Here is a 21703-nt window from a genome sequence, read left to right as displayed (position 1 = left end):
TGTGTGTGTGTGTGTGTGTGTGGTGTGTGGCGTGTGGTGTGTGTGTGTGTGTGTATGTGTGTTGCTCCTCACATTTAGTAATGTCTCATTGCTGTTGGCCTTTTGTTATTCTCCAGTAGTTTTAATATGAACTATTTATACACTGGGCTGTAATTGGTTGGCAGACAGGAAGTGGCAACCTCCCACCCATAGCTCTATTTGTTGTCATAGGCACCATGAGTTTTGTTTTGTGTACCAAGTGGGAAGCCTGGTTATTCAGGGCTGTGATACCTCTCTCTCTCTCTCTCTCTCTCTCTCTCTCTCTCTCTCTCTCTCTCTCTCTCTCTCTCTCTCTCTCTCTCTCTCTCTCTCTCTCTCTCTCTCTCTCTCTCTCTCTCTCTCTCTCACACACACACACACACACAGAGAAGACCCTCCCTGCAACAGGAGAGCCATGCCCTTCATAGTATCTGTCAGGGGTCAGATGATTACATTTGAGCCCTTGTCAAGTGCCCAAAAATGCAAGTGACATTTTCCTTAATATCACAGTCATGCTCTGACTGTGTGTGTGTGTGTGTGTGTGTGTGTGTGTGTGTGTGTGTGTGTGTGTGTGTGTGTGTGTTTCCAATATACTGTAATAAATAATAATAATAATAATAATAATTAGTCATGAGTTAAATACCACTCAGCTCACACACACACATACACACACACACACACACACACACACACACACACACACACACACACACACACATACACATACACACTATTTATGTTAAATAAAAAATTGGAATATTCCTGAACATCTTGTTAGATGTCATTGGCCACATTCAAATTAACATCACATGAATGTAAATGAACGTTGTGAATGTTCCTCTGTGTGTTTGTTTGTATGTTTCTGACATGCTTAGATGCATGCACAAGCTGACACACATACATACACACAAGTCCAGTGCTTATATCCCTCCTCCAGGCATGTAGTTCAGCAGTTTCTATGACTGTGACAGTGACACTGTATCTGATTACTAGTCGTCTGATACTTCATCAAATTACTTTTTTTATGTTGTCATGGTCACATGTAGCCTCTCAATTGTACTACTGAAGAGGATCTGCTCATGTTAACAGCTGAAGAGGGTTTTTTCTCTGCCAGTCAAATGCACCACACAGTATTATTTCAAGGAGATACCAATTTCCACAGCCACCACAGTGATATCAGGCCTAGATGATGATTCAAAAGTATCATATTACCCGTGATTGGCAGCAGAATTACTCTCAAGGAAATGACTGGATCAGAGTCATGCCAATAGAAAAGCACTCAATTACAATTACACAACCATTATCTATACTATCCGCATTGTACTGTCAGCATTGCTCTTAGTAGAGTGAGAGCTGAGAGCAAAAACATCAATTATATAAAGGACTTAAATATATAACTGATAATAAAAACCCTAACTGATAATAGCAGCACAGGTCATGCTTATTGTTGCAGTATATTATCAGATATTGACATGTATTCTGAATGAACAATAATAGATAGATAGTTATATCAAGTCTTGACTTAAGACAAACTGTACATCTGAAAGACAGCGGTAGACGCTGGAACATCATACAGGAATTTTGAGCGTTGCCCTCGGCGGTGTGTTCATTGCTAACTGACGAGTCAGATCCTAGAAAGCAGCAACACAGTGGCGAGGGCCAGAGTCAGGCGCCAAGGGCAGAGGGCTGTCTAAGTTAGTTAAAGAGAGGGAGCGAAAGAGATACTCTCCCTGTCTGCCAAATCCACAGTGAACTATTGCAGTGAGTGGGAGACATAAATAAAACCCCTTCTTCACAGATAACTTTAGCTTCAGCGTGACTTTGTGAACACACAAGCATGCTCTTGTATGTTTACAGTATAATATCTCTTCATGTTGGTTATCTGTGTTCGTGAGAGAGACTTTGTTCAATACAAGTGTGTGTGTGTGTGTGTGTGTGTGTGTGTGTGTGTGTGTGTGTGTGTGTGTGTGTTTGTATGTTTTATGTTTAATTTGCTCCTTTTTTTTGTTTTAAAGAAAGGCCGGACAGAGGAAAAAGTAAATAGAAATAAAAAACATGTGCAGCTGAAGTAGCAACCTTTTAAGGGCTTATCTAAAAAAACCAATTAGCACACCTAAAAGAGAGGGTGTGTGTGTATGTATTAGAGCTGTTTCGTTTCCATGTCCTCACAATTAAAGACTTCTCCTCTAATCTACCCAAATGTTAATCCTTGGTGAGTGATATTATTTTTTAATCTGCACGCATTTACATTATTTCCTCTTTTTTCTATTCCATTCATCCCCTCGGACTCACTTTGGCCTGAAAAAGAAATACTCCACACAAGTGTGACCATTTATTACCACGTGCGATTATAGCAAAGGTCAAGGGTCACAGGGCCGTAAATATTAATCTGCATCGGACAGAGCTCAACAGCCTCCCTCTCCTGTCAGGGAGCACGACAAACTGCCAGGGATCACTGTGTTGGGTTGAACGTCCATTAGCTAAATGAAGCTTTCACTTACAGCTCAGAGCAAAGGGAGATTTAGATCAGTTTGTGTGACAGAGTGTGTGTATGTGTGAGTCTGTTGTGGGTTTTGCTTGTCTCTCCTGGAATACATAATGGTGGAATGTGATTGAAACTCATGACATAATTCGTGCTGTGTCAGTGAGCCCTCCATTTCATTTGAGTATGTTCAAAGCGCAGCACTGAGCATATAGTCTCATATGTGGAAGTCGTTTCATCTCTCGCCTGTTGGAACCGCAGTGGAAATAGACTGACTGACTGAGTAATGTGATTTATAATTTACTGGAGTGATGACATTAGAAGCGTCGGCATTGCAACCTCACAAACCTGATGAACATTATTTTAGAGAGAGTGTAACGAGCATCTTCAGTAGAACCACACCCATCACTTGATGACCTGTGGTGGGGGGGATGATGTCATTGTCCATGATAGTGCTAAAAGGATTAGTTAATCTATTGATCAGCTAATAAATAAAGAAGTATTGACATTGATAAGTACATTTTAAAGATTTAAAATGTGAGGATTTTGCGTTTTGTTAAATATTCTAATTCAAGGATATGCTGCTTCTCTCTGTTCTATATTATCATACATTACAATAGTTGGGTTTTGGGGGATTGTGACTAAATGATGCTTTTATTATTTGAAAGAAATGACAGATTGATAATGAAAAAGGTAGTGCTACGTGTTGGTTAACTGCGACCAGGATGAAAGATTTCAATTATGTTGTTGAAATAGCTCCACTGTCTCTTTTCAAAAAAGGGAAATACAAGTCATGTTTTTATTCCTTATGAATGTATTTAATAAGACGTGTGCCTTTTTCGAGTATTTTATTCTTGGACATGATGGTTGCTCTCATATTTACCATTTAACGTCATGCCATATATCTGTGACATTCACCTACATACTTTGGCCTCGGAGGAATGCCTTTTTCTTTTTTAAAGGTTTGACATTTTCAACAGCTTCTAAATATGTGTGTGTGTGTGTGTGTGTGTGTGTGTGTGTGTGTGTGTGTGTGTGTGTGTGTGTGTGTGTGTCTTACATGCCCTCTATGACTGTGCAGAAACATGACACCCCTTTGGGTGTTTGGCATTTGGCAACTCAGAGAGAGAGAGAGAGAGAGAGAGAGAGAATTTGAGTCTATGAGTGTGTGCATGCATGTGTGTTGTTAGAGGCGTAAGCAGCATAACAGCTCTTCTTTGAGGAAGTGTTTCTCTGTAACCCATCTGATAGAGCTTGAAAAGGGATGAGAAGACGGCAGACAGACCCAGAAGCTTGGATTTAAACAAGAGGGGTAGTGAAAGGAGGCAGAGGACCGCTGTTGATGGTCAGAGCTCCATCAATCCAGTTTCAAGCCCCATTTAAGGAGGCAAAAGATAGAAATGAAAAAAAGAAACCTGGAGGATAAATACAAGATCACAGTTTAAGAGACTCTGTTTCACAGAGACACAGCGCAGAATGGAAGAAGATGAAGATGAGGTGAATCATTCTTCTGTGTGTTTATACATGTCTGTCTCAGAGGAAATATGTTTGTGCCTGCGTGTTGTGTGAATACATGAGTTGTGCTGCGGAATGCCTTTCAGTGTGAAACTCTCCTCTCCTCCTCTTGTGCTGCTCCTAACCTGTAGCTCTGGTTGATGGAGCAGAGGCCTTTAATGAGGCCTTTGATGTAAAGCTCACATCAAACTTGTCTGAGGGAAAGATCTGCTATATATTTTCTAAATGATACAATACAAAGATTATTAGCAAGTAGTAACAGTCTGAAGTTGAAGACTTCAGACTGTTCTTCACAAACGGCCAATTCCATTTGTTTTCTTGAAGTCTAATGTTGATGTTTTCTTTTTGTTTTTTCCTCCAGAATGGTCTGAACGCACTACATCTGGCCGCGAAGGAGGGACACAAGGATTTAGTGGAGGAGCTGTTGGAGAGAGGAGCACCTGTTGACTCTCCCACCAAGGTACGTGCACATATTAATATTATGTTAGTTATTGTGTTTTATCAACTTTCTAGATGCAAACATGTCACAGTTTGATCTTTAACCATACATGGGGCTAGACATGTGGAAAAAAGAAAGGAGGGAGGGATGATAGTGATAGCTGAGTGACAGAAAGAGAAAGAGGGAGATGATGGGAAGGAGTGCACATGAATGTAAGTAATATGTAGTGGTGTCAGTTGTAAAGAGCAACGTAAATTACTGCTTCTCTCTTGAACCATGAAACTTGACTTGCAATGATGGTGGTCGACCTCAGGGTGATTTAAGAGGGAGAAAGTCATGTGAAAAGTGTTTAATTTCATAACTTTATATATTCACAATAGCCAAGTGTTCTCCAACAAGTCCATCGTGAGTTCCTCTTTTCATTTGCATTGAAATGATCACAACATTTTGGTAACATACGCCCATGTGTATAATAATATCATAATACTTCATTTCACTTATTGGCATTGTTTTTTCAAGGACCATAGTGTATTATAATTCCCATAGTTTTAGCATTATAATCTTGTACTATGCAGTAAAACCAGATAATGCATTATAAGTATGTTTATAATGCATTATAGATATGGGCTTGCAAAACAAAAAGTCTGAGTGACCAGCAATTATGAAGTATCATGATACTTTTCTGAGTGCTTATAACTATAATTATACAGTCCTATCAGCAGATTATATCGCATTTATAAGTATGTTTATAATACATTATATAGATAGTAGTCATGTAGTAGTTTCTTTAGGTTTGAAAGAGGTTGCAGTGGAACATTATTAGATATTCAACCTTTACTGGAAGGGATATAAGTGAGTGTGAGGGGGAGCTGTTCCTCATGTGACTCTGTTGATGTCTAATGTGTCAGATTGAACAGCTAGCAACAGTAAGCAAAGAATCTTCCACCCTACTGCCAATGACCTTGGATTGACATTACTTTAGCCTTTGATATTAATCAGTCAGTAAGTCCTAAAAAAGCAAAACTGATGTAATATATTTATAGAGGTTTCTGTGTCCATCACACCTTTTATACTTTCATCACTTTCAAGCAGCCAGCCAGCTAATCTTCAAGCTAATCCACACAGGAGGCTCACTTGGCTGGTGGCCGTAACTCTGTTTTTCTCTGCAGAAAGGAAACACTGCCCTCCATATTGCCGCATTGGCCGGACAAAAAGAAGTAGTCAGACTACTGGTGAAGAGAGGAGGAGATGTCAACTCTCAGTCACAGGTGAGAAACCTCTCAATGATCAAAAGCTATTATGTAATGTATGAAAAAAGCCATGAATATGATCTTACATTATATGTGTGTGTGTGTGTGTGTGTGTGTGTGTGTGTGTGCGTGTGTGTGTGTGAACTGTATGCGTTTGCGTCTACAGAATGGCTTCACTCCACTCTACATGGCAGCCCAGGAGAATCACTTGGAGGTGGTGCGATACATGTTGGAGAATGAAGGCAACCAAAGCATCGCAACAGAGGTAAACCAATGGCCCCATTTCCCTTTCCCTTTTTTTCTACATTGATTGTATTGATTTTTCTTCATTATTATTCTCTTCTCCTCCAGGATGGCTTCACTCCACTGGCCATCGCTCTCCAGCAGGGCCACAACTCTGTGGTCTCCCTGCTGTTGGAGCACGACACCAAGGGCAAGGTCCGCCTCCCGGCCCTGCACATCGCAGCCCGCAAAGACGACACAAAGTCTGCCGCACTGCTGCTCCAGAACGACCACAACGCTGACGTCCAGTCTAAGGTGAGGGAGCGCGTCGGGGGAAGAAATTGATGGAGGGGAGGAGAAGGGCGGAGGTGGAGTGTCAGCTTGGAATGGAGCGACAGATGAAGGGAGAATAGGAAGAGAAAGCAGGGGGAGAGTGTGATTACAAAATGGGAGAGGGAAAAAGGAATTGAAGCAAGCAGGATTAAGTGTGTGATAATGCATCTGACTGAATGGATGATTTTTCATGTTGACAGTTTTATTAAGTTTATCGATTATTTGCCTGCCATTTAGGAATATAATAATATTCAGACAGAGCGTCTCTTTGAATGGTTTGTTGTTTGCTTCCCTGTCCTTGCTTTGTGTTTATTTATGTGTGTGACCATGTAAACATTCCCTGTAAATGTTGCGATAAGCCCCTTTCCCTAACAACCCTACATCCTATTCCTCCTTTCTCTCTCTCTACGCGTCCTAACCAGATGATGGTCAATAGAACCACGGAGGTATACACCTCTTTAATTCCTTTGTGTCACTTCTGACCCTCTCTTTCCGCTCTTGTGTCTGATCTTTCCCTCATATAACGAGGACTGCATGTCAGACTTATGTACCATTAATATGTATGCATGCAGCTGACTAAGATGTACTATGTACTCTTGCATGGCTTACAGTAAAATACATTATGTTGTATTAATAGATGCCTTGTTACATTTTTATTATAGATTATTTCTTTTACATTTCTCTTTCATTTTGAATTAATGAATTACTCTTTAAGATGTATTAGCGTTAAAGATTGTAATACTTGACTGAAACTGTGAAATCAAAGTTCCCTTCTTTATTTACTGCTTCTTCTCTGCATAGCCTACAGCATACGTACTTTAAAGCACGTTGATAGCATTGTTTTACCTCTTTGAAACACGTTGTTGATCTTTAAGTTAACTCTGTTTCTTAAATTGCATCATTTCTATCAGAATGGGAAGGTAAGGAGTGAACACTTGCACCTGCTGTGTACTGTAGATATTTATATATATGGCTCGTATATAAATGTCCATTTGTCCGTCCAAGCAGATACACGTAGCGCATCATATGTTGAAGTTTTGATTTTTAATATTTTTTACTTTTAACTTTTGGTATTCAAAAAATCAAAGTGCTTTGATTTATTCACCATTTTTTAGCAAGCATTGCATACTTACAGGGTTTTTGCATGCATTATGTATTGCCTGTGCTATTTTGGGGTTTGCCAATTTTTGTATGCTTCTTCTTCCACAAATGTGTGTAGTTTGTTTTTTGAGCATGCTGCCTCATTGTGATACTGCTTCAGTACGGTCAGGTTTCTTTCTGTATCTGCCACAGAAGAATCTGATCTTTCTTCGTCTTGCTTTCTTTCTTTCTTTTATTCTTTCTTTCTTTCTTTCATTTATTCTTTCATTCTTGTACTCTTTCTTGCTTTCATTTATTATTTATTGTATTCTTTCTTTCTTTTTTTCCGTTTATTCTTTCTTTCTTTCGTCTCATTTCACCTTACTTTGATCTTCTTTTGCAACATTTTCCTCATATGCTGTTTCAACAAATCTTCTATTTCTTCCTTTTTTGTGTCCTCCAACCTATTTCCCTTTCCCTCTCACTCTCTCCTTCCCTCCTCTCTCCTTGTCCGTCTGAAACAGAGCGGGTTTACCCCTCTGCACATCGCGGCTCACTATGGTAACGTGAATGTCTCCACGCTGTTGCTGAACAGAGGAGCTGCTGTGGACTTCCCAGCCAGGGTATCGCGTCATTTCCACTTAACAAATCAATACATTTTCTGTACTGCTGTCTGCTGTCTATTAAAACTTGACGTTTTTGTTTTCAATTTGCGGCGTGCAGAGCAGTGTGTCTACTATTAACCATATACCATATAACTTTACCTTTTAATCTTAGCCTTTATTAACTGCTTTTCCCCTGAGCCTGTCAAAGGTTGCATTTGTCCTCGCATGGTTTCAGCTGCTTTGCTTTCTTGAGATTGATCCATGAAGTTAGTTTCCGTTTTTTTTTAGATGCAGTTGGATAGTTAGGGATGTAACTGTCTATTATTGCCCTCAACTCAGAAACAGAAAGACTTAAACCATGCAAACTATTATTAAAACAGATTGTAGGACATTCTGTGTGATGTGGAATTGGAATGGAATTTATGTCAATTAATGTCAATTATAAGTATACAAGTATTTGTGCTAACGTTAATATTTCTTTTTTGGTTTCCTTGCCTGCCTTTTCAGAATGGGATAACGCCTCTCCATGTGGCCTCCAAGAGAGGAAACACCAACATGGTGGCCCTGCTGTTGGACCGAGGGGGTCAGATAGATGCTAAAACCAGGGTGAGCCTTATTTAAAGTCTGGATCAGCTTTTATTAAATAGTCACAATTCTGCAGTTTAGTAGTCTACCAACCACTTGTCAATTGCCACTTTTGTCAAAACAGACAAACTGGATTAAAGTCTAACTTTGTTTATATTTATTGGTTTGCCTCTTTTTCTGTGCATGTGTGCTTGTCCCGCAGGATGGGCTGACCCCTCTGCACTGTGCAGCCAGGAGTGGACATGACCCAGCAGTGGAAATTCTGCTGGAGAGAGGGGCTCCCATCTTAGCCAGAACCAAGGTAAGTGTATGGCTGTGCCATTAATGGACCAGCATGCTGTATAATCGTTCTCCAGGACATAGTTGTGCTGCCATCAAAAAAACTCAGTTATAATCTAAAAACACTCTTTCTTCATTGTACTGCTTTTTCTGACCATTTGCATTCTACCCATGCATTGTCGATGTTGTCCTTATACAGAACGGACTGTCCCCACTGCACATGTCAGCCCAGGGAGACCACGTAGAGTGTGTGAAACACCTGCTGCAGCACAAGGCGCCTGTTGATGATGTCACACTGGACTACCTCACAGCGCTACACGTTGCAGCTCACTGCGGCCACTACAGAGTCACCAAGCTTCTGCTGGACAAGAAAGCCAATCCCAATATTCGAGCACTGGTAGGGTTTCACAGTGACACACAGGTTCCACAAAATGTGTTATTAACAGGAGCAGAAGATAATACATGGTTTGGGAATTAGGGGTTTTGATTCCTATAATACCTGTCAAATTAAATTGAACACAGGAACATGGCACCATTCTCCTTAGTAGGACGTTAGCCAACAGCGTAAAATAAGTCATATAGTCAAACTGTAAATTCAGTGATTATGTACAAATATACAATTTATTACTACTTATTTACTTACTATGTAAATGCTCCTCAGGACTACATCTCTTCCTCCATATATACCTAAATATAGTATTTATCTGTATATTTCTCCTTTGCGCTCTCTACCAGAATGGTTTCACTCCTCTCCATATCGCTTGTAAGAAGAACAGGGTGAAGGTGATGGAACTGTTGGTCAAATATGGAGCCTCCATTCAGGCCATTACTGAGGTGAGACACTTTGTAGGAAGGTCTGAGAACAGCACTTGTAAATACAGAACACTTTTCTATATGGAACTTTGCATTTTGTGCTCACTTCGTGCCTCTCACTGTCTCTCTCTCTCTCCTTTTCTAGTCTGGTCTGACTCCCATCCATGTAGCTGCCTTCATGGGCCACCTCAACATCGTTTTACTTCTGCTACAGAATGGAGCATCTCCTGACGTCCGTAACATTGTGAGTACAGACGAATAGCTTGTTCAGCTTTCTGTAGTCAGTAGTAAGACATACATATGGCATAAAGTAAACAACCTAGAAGGAGTACTCAGAAATCCTGGGGGTTTCATTCAGCAAAGCATCTTAATGCTCCCAAATGTTCTGTCTTTGCATATCAGCGTGGCGAGACGGCTCTCCACATGGCAGCACGAGCAGGTCAGATGGAAGTGGTTCGCTGTTTGCTGAGGAATGGAGCGTTGGTGGATGCCATAGCCAGGGTGAGTCATCTGTCTCACCATTAGTGAGAGTTAGAGTTATTCGCTGTCTTCTTCTGTTTATCATGAATAAGCAAAATATTTCATCCTCTGAGTTGCATGCACACACTCATGGGTCTGCCTCAACTCTGGCTGCTGTGTGTCAATCTTTTCTAATATTTGAATTGCCTGTCTCTCCTTGCATTTTCCTCCATCTACTACAGGAGAACCAGACTCCCCTTCACATATCGTCCCGTTTGGGGAAAACAGATATTGTCCAGTTGCTGCTGCAACACATGGCTCATCCAGATGCTGCCACCACCAACGGGTACACTCCCCTCCACATTTCAGCCAGGGAGGGCCAGGTAGAGACCGCTGCCGTGCTGCTGGAGGCCGGAGCCTCACACTCAATGGCCACGAAGGTGAGCAGAGGATGGAACATGATCCACAGAGACAGAGAAATACCAGATCCAACAAACTGATTGAAGATTCTTACATATCCAGTTGAACATTAACGGTTTTCACATGCATGTTTAAAACAAACGTTTTCCCTTTTACCGTCCACAGAAAGGATTCACTCCGTTACATGTAGCTGCTAAGTACGGGAGCCTTGATGTAGCAAAACTTCTCCTCCAACGCAAAGCTCTCCCTGATGATGCTGGCAAGGTGAGCCAAAAATCTGGATTATTTAGACACTTTATATATATATATATATATATATATATATATATATATATATATATATATATATAGAGAGAGAGAGAGTCAAATGCACAGACAAGGTCCTAGAGGGCAGTGAGATGCACAGTGCACTGACTAGAATCTATTTGTGTCTATTGAATGAAACAGCAGGAAGACAAAACAGAACACAATCGCACAGGTACATTGTTCCATTACACAAATATTCATCAAATGCTTCCTCTTGCAGAATGGCCTGACTCCTCTACATGTGGCAGCTCATTATGACAACCAAGAAGTAGCTCTGCTGCTGCTGGATAAAGGAGCATCGCCTCATACTACTGCAAAGGTTAGACAAAGGATTTTATTGAAGAAAAGTATTGCAGACACTCTCACAACATGTGATGCAATCTGCTGTAGCAGTTTTTCTGTGATTTACCTCTGCAATTTACTTTTTGAGTTAACGGTTTTCCTCAGTTCCTCAAAAACACAAATGCCTGCTGTTTGCCACAACTCTTTTAAAAATGATTGGGTGACATGTACCCATATACTTTAGAGTGATGTTGTTATTAAATGTAACTGTTCACCTTCCTCTCTTTCCAGAATGGCTACACTCCTCTGCATATTGCAGCCAAAAAGAACCAGACGAACATTGCGTTAGCGCTGCTGCAGTACGAAGCAGAGACCAACGTTCTGACCAAGCAGGGAGTCAGCCCTATACACCTGGCAGCCCAGGAAGGACACGCTGAGATGGCCAGCCTGCTGCTGGGCAAAGGATCTCACGTCAACACAGCCACCAAGGTCAAACACAAACACAGACACTTGTTTGGATTTTGATAAGACACAACATCTATTACTTAGGGTTGCACCATTAGTTCTCGCATTTTGACAGGACATACGCATAGAATAGTATGTCTTTAATAACCATTTGTTATATGCGACAGAGATTGAGTTACAGTTTTTTCTGTAGTGCCCCGCATAACAATAACTGTATGTATAATTTATAAATCAAGTATTTCAATTAAGTAGTCACACACTCAGACACAGAGACAATAAGGCAACTCTGTGCTTTGTTGGTTACAGACCGGACTGACGCCTCTGCATCTCGCAGCCCAAGAAGACAGGGTCAATGCAGCAGAAGTGCTGGCCAAACACGATGCCAACTTGGATCACCAAACTAAGGTACAAACACACACACACACATGAATGTACACAGAAACACGCTCAAAGGCATGAACAGACAAAAACTAGTAACTAATGATGTGAGAAGTGGAGACAAGGATGAAGAGGATTTTAACTTTTATTCTGTGGTGAAGTCCTAAGAACATCCTGGAATTGTACACACTGGCTATTTAATGGGAATCCCCCGGGTGTATAATGTAGCTCATTTTGAGTTAATTTACTGCCAGAGGTTGTGTTTACTGGCTGCTTTTAAATGTGAAGAATTTTCCCAACCAGTAAATCACAAAAAGTAAAACATGCATACAAATTCAGCATATCTGCCACCTGCTGGCTTTAGGGAAGCATGGCATGTCTACATCATTCAGAGTGCTTTATATCTATTACCGTGTGTCGCTATACACAGCTTCTCCACAATCAAGTACAACAAAGCAGATACATTTGGAAATAATATTTTTTTCTCTACACACCCTCTTTATTACTTCTTAAGCTCGGATATACTCCTCTGATAGTCGCCTGTCACTATGGAAATGCCAAGATGGTGAGCTTCCTGTTACAGCAAGGTGCCAGCGTCAACGCCAAAACTAAGGTAGAATTCAAATGTCGTGTAGAAGCGCCGACTAATCTAAACTGCAAAAATAAGCACAACACAAAATACAGTTAAGGTCTCTGTTATTTTAGTTTTTACAGTGATACTATTTTTCTTTCGACAGAATGGATACACACCCCTTCACCAGGCAGCACAACAAGGGAACACACACATTATCAATATGTTGCTACAACATGGCGCCAAGCCCAACGCTACTACAGTGGTAAGAAGAAAAAAAGATTTACTCTCTTCATATTAATTAATATACAATGTTTTGTAAAAAATAAATGCAATGAGTAATCTCACATAAACACTCTCTGTCTTTCTGTCAGAATGGAAACACTGCTCTGTCTATTGCCAAACGTCTGGGTTACATCTCTGTAGTGGACACACTGAAAGTCGTCACTGAGGAGGTCATCACGACCACAACGGTAAGCGCGTTAGACCTTCTGGACTACAGATCTGGAACCAGTACGTTTTGTTATACATTTTTTCCAGAAAACCCAATTCACCTTTCTCTATTTTGGTTTGCCTTTTTCCATGACTGTGAATGGGGGGTCACATCAGACGGTCACAGAGAAACACAAGCTCAATGTTCCTGAGACCATGACTGAGATCCTTGATGTGTCTGATGAAGAAGGTGAGTTACTAAAACAAAGAACTCACTGTTTACGGAAAAGGGGCTAGTCGCGATGCTTTTTAGGCGACTCCTATCATCAGACACTATAACTCAAAACTGACCTTGGATAAAACGTGCTAGCTCTCTTTCCCTTTATTCCCTAGTCACAAAGACCTGTGTATTGTGGGTGATGTAGTTGTGTAGCTGTGGTTCTTAAAGCTGTATGTTTCATAGCTTTGAGGCTGGAAGAAGAGCCATTATCTGAGATGTCTGTGGAGCTGGAAGGTACTTCAAAATGTCTGCCCTGCTCTTTAGCTTTGTTTGGACTTTATTTGTGTTTTTGTAACTAATCGATGTGATCATATTGGTGAACACTAATGCATTTATCTTTTGCCAAAACAATGAATTTTGAGAATGTAGTCTCGTTTCCCTAGAGAGTCTGCCTCTAGAGAGTATGTGCACTTAATGGCTGAGTGTTGTTGTTGTGCAGTTTGTGTACATGATTTTACATAAGCAGACCTTTCTTGATCCAACACGTTGTTCTTTATTGGGAGTAATAAGAATTTTGTTGATTGTGTTTTTTAGGTTTTAATACAATGTTGGAAACTAACTGCATGAAATATGGGAGGCTGTGGATATGATCACGACAGTTATGCTGCTTGGATAATTGAGGATTGATTGATGGATAATTGAGGAATGAACTGGTTTAGTAACGCTGAAATGCAAAAATACATTTTCCACAAGGCCGGCAAGTCTTCAGAACCAGTGACCCGTTTCACAAAAGCGATTTGCGAGCTCTGCTCAGAAGCAAATAGTGGCAGCGTCATGTTTCACAAATAATTCTCACTCACAAATTGCAAATTAATTTGTGAGTTCTACTACAGGGCTCTCATGCATGTACCATAAGGATGGGGTTCTCACATGATTCAATGAGCTGAGATGGAAAAGACGAGGGACAGGATTGTGGACATGTTTAAATAAATGCAATCATTAAAGATCTCTATGCAATAACCCAAAAGGCACCTCTTTGTTACCCAGGTGAGGACACTATGACTGGTGATGGAGGGGAGTATCTGAGACCGGAGGATCTCAGAGAGCTGGGAGATGACTCTCTGCCAGGACATTACCTGGACAGCTTCAGCTACATGAGCCACAACCTGGACAGGTCCCGAACAACACATACATACTCACACTTCACAGAAACTTAATAAATATCTGCACACACTCATACCGTCATCCGAGGCTGACGACCTGTTGACCGACCTGCCATGGTGCACATGCCAATATCTAAAGAGATAAATACATACAAAGACACTCACAAAATCTAACTTGTTTCTCCAACAGGCCGCAGCAAACTCCCATCCACCAAAGTTTCCATCAGAGAGACGGAATTATCATCGAAGACATGCTGACAAGCCATCAGGTGAGGACGAAGCATACAACAAGTGTATGCCTGTCGATTTGTTGGTTTAGATTTCTCAGATAACCTTACTTAAGGTATCCTTAGTTAGGTATAATTAAGAAAATATTTTGTTTTTAGGTGTCAGCACTGTCCAGAGAGCACGATAAGGACTCGTTCCGTCTGAGCTGGGGTGCAGAGCACCTTGATAATGTGGTGCTGTCCTCCGGTCTGCTACACTCTGGGTACACACACACACACACACACACACACACACACACACACACACACACACACACACACACACACACACACACACACACACACACACACACCAACATCCACACTGTTGGTGTAAAAGTGACACTAAGGATGTTAATTTATTCTTGAAATGGAGAAATCCATCTTTCACATACTTTAGTTCACTATCAGGAGTGTACGAGTCATCTCCGAATCAATTTTAATTTTTTCCTCACATTATTTACACTCCTTCACGTCGGTGTTTTCTACTCTATTGTCATTATTTGATCTTTTCTGCTGTGTCTTTCTGGTCTCTGGTCTGGTCGTTCCTCACTTTTACCTATTCTTTATTGTCTTTTTCTCTTTTTGTTTATTGTTTTGTTGCCTCTTTGTGCACTCTCTTGTCTTGCCCGTGTTTGTGATCGTTTGTGTGTGTATCTGTGTGTAATGTATTCTGCTTCTAGCCGTTCTTCTTCGTGCCTAGACCATGACAACAGCAGGTGATACTCTTTATTCTTTATTTTGGGTACTCTCGCTTTCTTCTCTCCTCCGTGCCCGTACTTTTTTTTCCTCATTCACTATTAAATGATCTTCTCATTCCCATCCTATCTGTCTGCATGATTTTATAATGCATGACTTTACATTTCTTGGGTTCAGGTTTGGTTTACTAGAGATGTTCCAACCAAGTTGTTTATCCTTGATGCAGATCTGACTCCTTTCTTCTTGAGCATCTGCCGATACATAGACCTTATATGCTGTTTATATTTTTCTACCTAATATAATAGTACTGTATGTCGAGAGTAACGTCGCACAGTGGGGCGTTTATTACAGCTGGATCTGAATTTGATAGTCTTTAGTGAGTAAGGCTGATATTACTGCTTTTTCTCATTGTCAACAAATCACATGAAAGGTTCTACGTCAGTCATGTCTTCTGAAGTCCTTACCCTGACCATTTCCTCCTACTGAAGACAAAAATCATTTGAAAAATATATAGTTCCATTTTAAAATGGCTCAGTAATTTCCTAAAACAGCAAATGTTACTCAAACAGGAGTAACGTACTGGACTTGCAGACATCTTTAAGTTAACGTAGGTCAACATGTCATATACAGAAACCTTGAGTAATACTGTAAGCACTTGCTTGCCTGAAGATATCTCATTGCTCCTTGACAAATAAGATTATCCAGAAAGAATCTTATTCAATGCCCTTCTCCTTGCTCGCCTGGCTTGCAAATTCAATTTTGAGTGGAATGAACTGGAAAGAAAACAAGCTGAAATGAAATATTATCTGCTGAGATGTGCTTGTTGAAATATAAGTAGTGAATGGTGTCATGCAAACGGTTCCTTCTTCTTGTAATGTCAGTTGCTTTCTCTGCATGGAGGCTGATAGTCAAGAGATTTAAGATCTGTGCCAGAAGTATTGCAATTATTAACAACCAATCTTAAAAAAACAAAAAACATTTATTGGATTTTTTGCCGTACCCTTTTCTTCAGCTTCCTCGTCAGCTTCATGGTAGATGCCAGGGGCGGGGCCATGCGTGGTTGCCGTCACAATGGCCTGCGAATCATTGTGCCACCGAGAAAGTGTTCTGCACCCACGCGAGTGACATGCAGGCTGGTGAAGAGACACCGTCTGGCCTCTATGCCCCCCATGGTGGAGGGTGAGGGGCTGGCTGGTCGCATCATTGAAGTGGGGCCCACTGGAGCCCAGTTCCTGGGGTAAGTGTGTGTTTCAGTGTGTGTGTGTGTGTGTGTGTGTGTGTGTGTGTGTGTGTGTGTGTGTGTGTGTGTGTACTATATGTACTATATGTGTGTCCGAGTTTGTTTATGTCTATTTGCTTGTGTGGTGTGTTCATATTTTCTTCTTCATTCTCCCTCTGTGCTGCCCATGGATCAGTAAGCTCCACCTTCCCACAGCTCCGCCCCCTCTAAATGAGGGTGAGAGCCTGGTCAGTCGCATCCTGCAGCTGGGTCCTCCAGGAACCAAGTTCCTCGGGTAGGACCATGGTTGGGGGATACCCTAACATCCTGGAAGTGGTCACACAATCACCCATATTTTTCCACTGTCTCCACCTGAGATTTCCTTTTGTTTTCAGTGATGTGATATTTTGAGTAACCATTTTTTTTGTTTGCTGTTGTGTTATCCCCACTCTTTCCACAGTCCATAGCACCAATTCCCAGACTTGTTTCTAATTGTATTCTGCTCCTGATTTTCTCTTTGTGTTTTTTCAAATTACTTTTTCTGTCTTGATTATGTTTGTTTTACTTGGCATGAAATGCACCTGAGGTTTTTAAACTCAATTTTGAATCTTGCGTTATTTGTTCTTTCTTTTCTTGCATAAATCAACCTAAACATCATATTATTTCTGCCAAACTGTTACAACATACGTACTTTTAAGTCCAATTTGCGTTTGACTTTACCTTGTCACCCTTTTAGGCCTGTGATTGTGGAGATCCCCCATTTTGCAGCCCTGCGGGGAACAGAGAGAGAGCTAGTGATCTTGAGGAGTGAGACAGGGGAGAGCTGGAGGGAACACCACTGTGACTTCACTGAAGAGGAACTGAACCAGATACTTAATGGCATGGATGAAAGTAAGGGATCCTAACTAGACTGTGACGATAACCAAACGTTGTTGATAGGGCTTGATATTTCACATCACACCACTTTAACAAACACAGGCCACAGTTGTGTAGTAAGGCAGGACAAAGCCGTCATTTTGATTACACTCCTGGGATAATAATGAGAAGCAGAAAGTAGACGAAGTAATGAATGAAGGAGAAACTGAAATAATCTTACACCTGAACCTTTACTCTTTATCTTTTAACTTTAACTTTATTCTTTATCCTTTAACTTCACTCAACTGACTCCTCACAGGGTATTTATACTAAATGCATCTGATGTTCACAGAACTTGATTCCCCCGAGGAGCTTGAAAAGAAAAGAATATGCCGCATCATCACCCGAGACTTCCCACAGTATTTTGCGGTGGTGTCACGGATAAAGCAGGACAGTCATTTGATTGGACCAGAGGGCGGGGTCCTCAGTAGCACTCTTGTGCCACAGGTCCAGGCTGTCTTCCCTGAAGGAGCCCTCACCAAGAAGATCAGAGTTGGGCTACAGGTACGTAAAGTGCATTTATTGATTAGACACAAATTAAATGTTCACAGTTCAACCAGTAACGTTATGTTGATACATTGCGTTACTTTGTCCCAGGCTCAGCCCATCGATGTTGAGGTGGTGAGAAAGATTCTTGGTAACAAAGCCACATTCAGCTCAATCGTCACATTGGAGCCACGAAGGAGGAAGTTCCACAAACCAATCACCATGACAATCCCTATTCCCAAAAGCTCCAATAGTGACGGGCAAAGTGGAGTATACAGTGGGGATACCCCCACCTTACGTTTGCTTTGCAGCATTACAGGTTAGTATGGCAGATAATCGATCATCATCAACATCAACAAACAATGAAAAATTAACACATCACAGCGCATTATCAGCTACCCCTAGTGAAAATAAATCTGTAAATGAATATCTTCTAATGCAATGTAACACGTGATTACATCAATGCATGCTTGGATCAAGAAATCCGTTCATCATTTTTCTTTTCTATGCATTTCCTGTAGCCTAAACAAAATGTGTTGACAACCGTGACCTGTGTTTCAGGTGGAACCACTCCTGCGCAATGGGAGGACATTACCGGCTCCACGCCTCTCACCTTTGTTAACCAATGTGTGTCCTTCACCACAAATGTGTCAGCGAGGTAAAATCTTTCTACGTTTTTGAATGTGGATGTCAGGTGTCCTTCGCATAGAAGCTTAACACTTTGATCTGATATACTACTCTCCTTTATGTAGGTGCTTTGACTAAACATGTCCTTCATATTCCTAGGTTCTGGCTGATAGACTGCAGACAGATCCAGGAGTCTGTTAGTTTTGGCTCTCAGCTGTACAGAGAGATCATCTGTGTTCCATACATGGCCAAGTTTGTCATTTTTGCTAAGACACTGGATCCCATTGAGGCCCGCTTGCGCTGCTTCTGCATGACGGACGACAAGATGGACAAGACCCTAGAGCAGCAAGAGAACTTCACTGAAGTTGCCCGTAGCCGAGATGTTGAGGTGCAGTGTGATGATGGGGAATAAATTAGAAGAGGGAACAGTTTGTGAAAGGGTCCATCAGTTAAAGGGAGAAGAGATAAGTAATGCTGAACTAGTCTGTAGCCACATTTCAGAGGTATAAATAAGGAATGAAGCAGATTATGGAAAACGTTTAATGGAAAGTGTAGAGTGAAGTTAGTAAAGTGGGTATCCTAGGGGACACTAGAAAGAGGTTACTGCAGACACAGCCTACCAACTGGTTCTTATCAATACAATTCTTGTTCACAATTGTGATTGAGATTTGAGGACATTAATGGTTTGTTTCAATCATGAAAATGTCTCTCATATCCACACACAGGTGCTGGAGGGAAAACCCATATTTGCTGACTGCTTTGGAAACTTGGTGCCTCTTACCAAGAGTGGACAGCACCATGTGTTCAGCTTTTTTGCCTTCAAAGAGAACAGACTGGCTCTCTTCATCAAAGTATGACTACACGTTGGATTAAAATGTCTGAAATGTCTACTTATTTACTCAGAGATTCAGAAATTAAGATATATTTATATGAAAATATATGTTATTAATGTACTGAATCGTTGTTTAATTAATGGACAGATTAGAGACACAGCACAGGAGCCATGTGGTCGCTTGTCCTTCACCAAGGAACCCCGCACATATCGTACTCTTAACCACAATGCTATCTGCAACCTCAACATCACTCTCCCAACATACTCAAAGGTTAGTTTGAATACATCTCAGTTTGTATTTATATAAAGAAAATAGTACATTATTTTTAGTTGCAGTAACTGCATTGTTTGCTTTTTCTCTGTTTTATTCTTCCCTTTAGGAGTCTGATTCGGATCAAGATGCAGATGATGAGGTGAATAAAGTTTACTTGATACAGTACTACAACAAAGAAAGAATAATATGATAATTAGGTTGTAGCTCACTATGCTTTGTTGCTCTTTTTTTGCAGAGTGAAAGGAGTGATAAGAAATGTAAGCTGAACTCTGTTGTTTTGTGTCTCATGTTAGAGTGTTTTATATCAATATATTGTATATTTATTTTTCCAGTACAACACAGTCTGAATTGGAGTCACATCACTTGATTAACATAAGATTACTGGTCATAAAGGTTGTAGTTATTAGTTTAGAAATATGATCTTCTGTGTATGCTATGAGATGCACTGATTGATATATGGTACTTTCCATTTGGATTAACCCTGCTCTCTTATTTTGCTCTACTAACACTGTGCATAGTAACATGTTTGTTACTGGCAGCTACTGTATGCTATGGCTGATGTACTCTGCATCCCCCTCACTCCAAACCCCACTGACTTTCTTTTTTATGAATCATAAATGAAGGTCAAAATAATACTTTTTTACTCAAATCCACTCAAATTTGCCCTGATTTCTAAGGATAGAATTTCATATATGAATAATTATGTTTTGTGGAAATAATATAAGAGTATTCATTTTGACCAATTATTTTCTCACGTAACATTCATGTAACATTTCTACCAGTGGCATGCTGAAAAACTTTACAGAAATAACAACATCATTTCGTTTGTTCTTTTTTAAAGTGTGTAGATGTGTTGCTAGTTTATTTTTACTATTAACACTCATTTTGTATAATTTTGGACACTCATCTTTTTTTAACTTTCACTTTCATTTACCAAATTTACTGAGTTACTTTCATTTGTTCATTGAGTTTCACTATAATACATTTCCTATTCATATTTTTACATAATTATTATTTTAAGTCACTTTCTGTATGTGAACTAATAGTTCTATATGGTCACAAAACAGAGTAAATTACTATATAACATAATTTACAAATTTTAACCTGTAATGATACTGCAGAAAATGCATATATCAAAAAAAAAAGAAAAATTAAGTATTTTACTATACAATAGCGTGTGATTAAGTGATTAAATTCAGTACTTTACATTGCTTACAAATAGCAATTATTGTAAAACTTTAAAACAGGTAAAACAAAATTCCAGTAACAAAGACATGATAACTGACATTAATTACTCACCTCACACCTCCTCTTACTAAAAACCCTATTATTTTCTGTATTCAAAGTTTATTATGTTTTCTATGTTTCAAAACTTTAATTTGTAGGCAGACATGACTCTTCATGTCAGCAACAATCTTGAGAAGTTTTGTTTGTCTGTTATCCTTCCTTCCTGTCCCTTTGTTCCATATGTAGATTTCTCTGTTCCCTTTGGTTCTTTTTGTATGTTTTGTGCTATCTTTCTGAATATGTAGTCAAACAAATTAGATTGATATTATTCTGGTCCATATTCTACCTGTTCTGTTACTCCTCCCGGCTTTGCTTATGCTGATGCTGCTCTACTCCCCTCCAAACTCTTCTGGATCACTTTGTCATCTTCTTTTTGGTCTTCTTTTCGAGGCTTCCTTATCCTCTGCCCTGTCATTCCTCTCCTTACTCTGAAATGAAGATGGATTTTTGATGGCATTGTCTTGATCACAGTTTTCTGATGTCTCTCTTCCCCACTTCATTTGTCCCTTATGTTCTTTACCCTTTTTGGTTATGAAACTTTTTAAATTGAAGATGATGAGTCTGAATCAACTGAGACATTCTCACTAAGAACGAACCAACCTCTTGACCCCGCGACCCTTGCAAGCCCGGACCTTCTCTCAGACATATCGGACGTTAAAATGTCTGCTAATTTGACTGCAGAGCAAATGGAGCACTTAACATATACAGAGAGAGTTGGAGTTAGAAGGTTGGAGGAAAAGGAGCATTTGTCCATTGTGTCCAAAGACAGGCTGGAAAAGGT

At 40.3% G+C, this 21703-nt stretch overlaps 1 protein-coding gene across 1 annotated transcript in view; it reads left to right on the top strand.

Moving 5' to 3' along the window:
- Window positions 1–21703, top strand: part of ank2a (ankyrin 2a, neuronal) — a 77755-nt gene that overhangs the window by 22168 nt on the left and 33884 nt on the right. Inside the window, exons 3-40 of the mRNA XM_029443528.1 lie at window positions 4377–4475; window positions 5624–5722; window positions 5871–5969; window positions 6056–6241; window positions 6682–6705; window positions 7171–7179; window positions 7864–7962; window positions 8452–8550; window positions 8732–8830; window positions 9008–9205; window positions 9544–9642; window positions 9767–9865; window positions 10024–10122; window positions 10323–10520; window positions 10666–10764; window positions 11027–11125; window positions 11380–11577; window positions 11860–11958; window positions 12446–12544; window positions 12669–12767; window positions 12877–12975; window positions 13112–13184; window positions 13398–13448; window positions 14202–14328; window positions 14508–14586; window positions 14704–14807; window positions 15267–15302; window positions 16295–16519; window positions 16698–16796; window positions 17238–17392; window positions 17709–17920; window positions 18014–18221; window positions 18464–18560; window positions 18689–18917; window positions 19255–19380; window positions 19510–19632; window positions 19742–19774; window positions 19871–19892. Coding sequence (XP_029299388.1) covers window positions 4377–4475; window positions 5624–5722; window positions 5871–5969; window positions 6056–6241; window positions 6682–6705; window positions 7171–7179; window positions 7864–7962; window positions 8452–8550; window positions 8732–8830; window positions 9008–9205; window positions 9544–9642; window positions 9767–9865; window positions 10024–10122; window positions 10323–10520; window positions 10666–10764; window positions 11027–11125; window positions 11380–11577; window positions 11860–11958; window positions 12446–12544; window positions 12669–12767; window positions 12877–12975; window positions 13112–13184; window positions 13398–13448; window positions 14202–14328; window positions 14508–14586; window positions 14704–14807; window positions 15267–15302; window positions 16295–16519; window positions 16698–16796; window positions 17238–17392; window positions 17709–17920; window positions 18014–18221; window positions 18464–18560; window positions 18689–18917; window positions 19255–19380; window positions 19510–19632; window positions 19742–19774; window positions 19871–19892 — 4297 coding nt within the window. The remainder of the gene's footprint in view (window positions 1–4376; window positions 4476–5623; window positions 5723–5870; window positions 5970–6055; window positions 6242–6681; window positions 6706–7170; window positions 7180–7863; window positions 7963–8451; window positions 8551–8731; window positions 8831–9007; window positions 9206–9543; window positions 9643–9766; window positions 9866–10023; window positions 10123–10322; window positions 10521–10665; window positions 10765–11026; window positions 11126–11379; window positions 11578–11859; window positions 11959–12445; window positions 12545–12668; window positions 12768–12876; window positions 12976–13111; window positions 13185–13397; window positions 13449–14201; window positions 14329–14507; window positions 14587–14703; window positions 14808–15266; window positions 15303–16294; window positions 16520–16697; window positions 16797–17237; window positions 17393–17708; window positions 17921–18013; window positions 18222–18463; window positions 18561–18688; window positions 18918–19254; window positions 19381–19509; window positions 19633–19741; window positions 19775–19870; window positions 19893–21703) is intronic.

Source organism: Cottoperca gobio, chromosome 1 (assembly GCF_900634415.1).
Source record: "Cottoperca gobio chromosome 1, fCotGob3.1, whole genome shotgun sequence".
NCBI lineage: Eukaryota > Metazoa > Chordata > Actinopteri > Perciformes > Bovichtidae > Cottoperca > Cottoperca gobio.
This window is presented reverse-complemented; position numbering and strand designations above follow the sequence as displayed.